At 45.6% G+C, this 2,982-nt stretch overlaps 1 protein-coding gene across 1 annotated transcript; it reads right to left on the bottom strand.

Moving 5' to 3' along the window:
• Nucleotides 1-2,068: 2,068 nt before the first annotated feature.
• On the bottom strand, nucleotides 2,069-2,979 carry PIGM (phosphatidylinositol glycan anchor biosynthesis, class M; the record flags this gene model as incomplete). The annotated part of the gene is given in 2 exon segments (XM_010151089.1): nucleotides 2,069-2,611; nucleotides 2,614-2,979. Coding segments are annotated over 2 exon segments (909 nt in total), but the record flags the coding sequence as incomplete, so codon positions are not given.
• Between the last annotated feature and the right edge of the window lie 3 nt (nucleotides 2,980-2,982).

Below are 2,982 nucleotides of genomic sequence, written 5' to 3'. Positions count from 1 at the left end.
TTGTGCAAATCAGACACATTCCATTGGGCACTTCAAATTTTTTTTTTTTAAAAAAAAAAAAAAAAACAGCATTACAACTTTGCAACCCAGGGAAGGGAAGGAAAGCTAGCATTCAGACAGTTCCGTTCCTAATTACCAGAAGATACATGGATGTGAAATTACTAAGCAAAAGAATTTGAACCCCATCAAAAGCAGCGTTTCATAGGAAATGAATTTGGTAAATTTTAAGGACCTTACAATTAATCACTGTGACTTGTTCATGAATTATAACTTGCTCTGCGCTCGGCTACAATTATTTTGATTTAATGCCTTTTAAGTTATTCAATTCTATTTAACTATCTAAAGCAATTTGCAAGATCTAAAGTCTCAAATATCTCTCTTGTTCACCTTGTTCAGTTCATTTCTCCCATCCAGCTTTTTATGAGTCACTGAATTATTTCTAAATCCCAAACACATCTGGGTGACTAGCTTACTGACAAAACAACAACTGTAAAATGAGGGACTCATACTGGATTAGTAACCTGATGATTGTAAATCTAAGTTTGTACAACAGCCTTTTTGTAACTTATTCACGCACGACTTTCTCAAGTCATTGCTGAGGGGCTGGTATTGACCTGCAACCGGAAGGTACTCTTCAGTCCCCCACTGCCACAGAACTTGCCTTCTGAAGGCCTCAAAATGATGCAGATATTAATGAGTTGAGAATGTATTTGTCATAAGGAAATTACTTTTTACCTAAAAAACAAAACTACAGTTCTGTACTGAACACACTCAAAGTGCCATGGGGTTTTTTTTGGAAAGGTTTTTGAAGCTGGAAATGCCTTTTAGCTTTCATTTGCTTTCTTTGCCTACAGGAGGGAAAAAGGGAGAGTGGGAAGGTCTGGAAACAGCATAATTAGGTCTGTTAGAGATGAAACAATGCTTTGGGGGAAGAAAACATGCTATTTGCAACAGAAAAATGTGTAACGGGTAATAGAAGATCAGTTTCAAGAGAGAACGAGCTATTGCCTGCACTCTGGGATGGGGTGGATAAAGATACTGGCACAGAAGAGCCTTTTCAGTTTCTGGTTTCTTTTCAGTTTCTGGTGAAACACTGACTCTACTGCGAAGATAAAACCACACAGGACACTTTCTCCTCACATATTCACAGCACACACAGAACGTTTTGGTGATTAATATAAAATGAAACCGTGTGTGAATGCGGCTTGTGCCACCAGACTTCTGACTGATAAACCTCTTGTGATGTGGTTTCTCACTGAAAAGGCAAAAATAAGTATCTGAACAAGCGGGCGTTTATTCTAAAATAAATTAAAAGTTTCAAGGAGTTAATGACTAGGATGAAGTAAACCTTTTTCTTCCTACTTCACTGAAGAAAGGCCAGGTACAGGCCACAAACACTGTACAGCTAAAATGTTACTGTGAAAAGAAAAAATAAATCCCAGCGTACATATTAAGTGATTGCCTTATATTTATTCATTAACCCTTGCAAAACACCCCACCCACTTACTGGAATGTACAAGACTGTCAAACTCCAACATCCCTTTATAATCTCCTGTGCTTTCCTAAACAGAGGCCTCAGTCCTCAGTGAGTAATAATGAGGAAAAGAGTGCCCGGGAGTCAGAAGATTGGGGCTGCTCCATGACACAAGGTGGTACAAGCGGGTGCTGAGGGTGACCCCGGCATAGGCCATACCCTCACTGACCAGGGCGCAATCACACCGTGTCCAGAGATGGCAGGTGGAGAAGGGTGCTGGTAGCAGAGCCCACCCACATGGTAAGAGATGAACTAGTCCAGGGTTCTTCCAGGAAGTCCAGTCAGGAGCAGCAGGAGAAAGGACTGGAGAGGAGGTTACAACGCAGTTTCAAGGTCCACGTGTGCGACAGGTACACCTGCAGACACTGGTCTCAGGGCAGTTAAGGCCAATCCGTGCCCTCACCGCCCTGAAACACCATCATTTACATACAACATACTTCCCTGCAGTGTACAAATAGTAGTTATATTAAGTGCTGGCGGTGTGAAAAGCCTTATCAAAACCTGTAGTGTCGTTTCTGGATTTTGGCCTGTTTATTACTTCTGTTTGAGTTTTTTTGCACCTTGCGCATCATTTTGGTAATGTGAAATAATCTGAACAATTATGAGGCTATTAATAAAAAGGAAAAGCAAGCTTGCCAACCATACAAGTAAAAAAGTGTTACATCCTTTGAACTCCAGAAAGTACGCGGGAGCGAGCCACAGGCCTTGTCCAACAAACCACAGGAAGAGAAGCAGCACGCCACGCCGCCAGGACATCTTAACACTAGGCATTACGAGGGGCAAAAGGCAGAGATACCAGACGAAGTACTGGGACGTGCACACTTTGTTAAAACTCACAAAAATAGCAGTGTGGAGGAAACAACAGAAAGCAAGATCTCTGTAAAACGCTACGGACGCAACCAGGAGCAAAAGCAGCTGGGGCAGGAAAGCTGCGAGCCCCAGGGCAAAACTCCATTCGCTCTCTGCAGTCAAGTACAACATGTAGAAGTAGGGAGAGAAGTTGTGTCGGATATCCCTCCTGGTGAGGTGGTAGAGGTAGGCATGCTCCAAAAACTCCCAGCCCCAAAACCCCCCCAGCCGTAGAGGTGGTAAAACGCAACAGTCAGGGCAGCCAGCACAGCTCCAGCCACCGTCCCAAAGAGCAGCACGTCGCGGCTCAGCATCTTTACAAGCAGCTGCCAGAGGTACCCTAGAAACGTGAACTCGGCCCTTCGGCCCCCCGCGGTGCCCCCAGCCCCGCGCCGGCCGCAGGGCCCGCTCTGCAGGTGGAGTGCTATGGGCAGCGCGTAGCTCAGCGGGTATATTTTCACGTGCACCGCCAGCCCGTAGCACACCGCAGCCTTCCCTACGCTCCCCCCCTCCAGGAAGTAGAGGGTGGCGAGCACCAGCAGCGCGACCAGGGCCTCCGCGTTGCCGCGGCTGGAGACGGCCACGGGCAGCGGGTTGAG

This window comes from Eurypyga helias, unplaced genomic scaffold (genome assembly GCF_000690775.1).
Source record: "Eurypyga helias isolate BGI_N326 unplaced genomic scaffold, ASM69077v1 scaffold26284, whole genome shotgun sequence".
In the NCBI taxonomy this organism is placed as follows: Eukaryota; Metazoa; Chordata; class Aves; order Eurypygiformes; family Eurypygidae; genus Eurypyga; species Eurypyga helias.
This window is presented reverse-complemented; position numbering and strand designations above follow the sequence as displayed.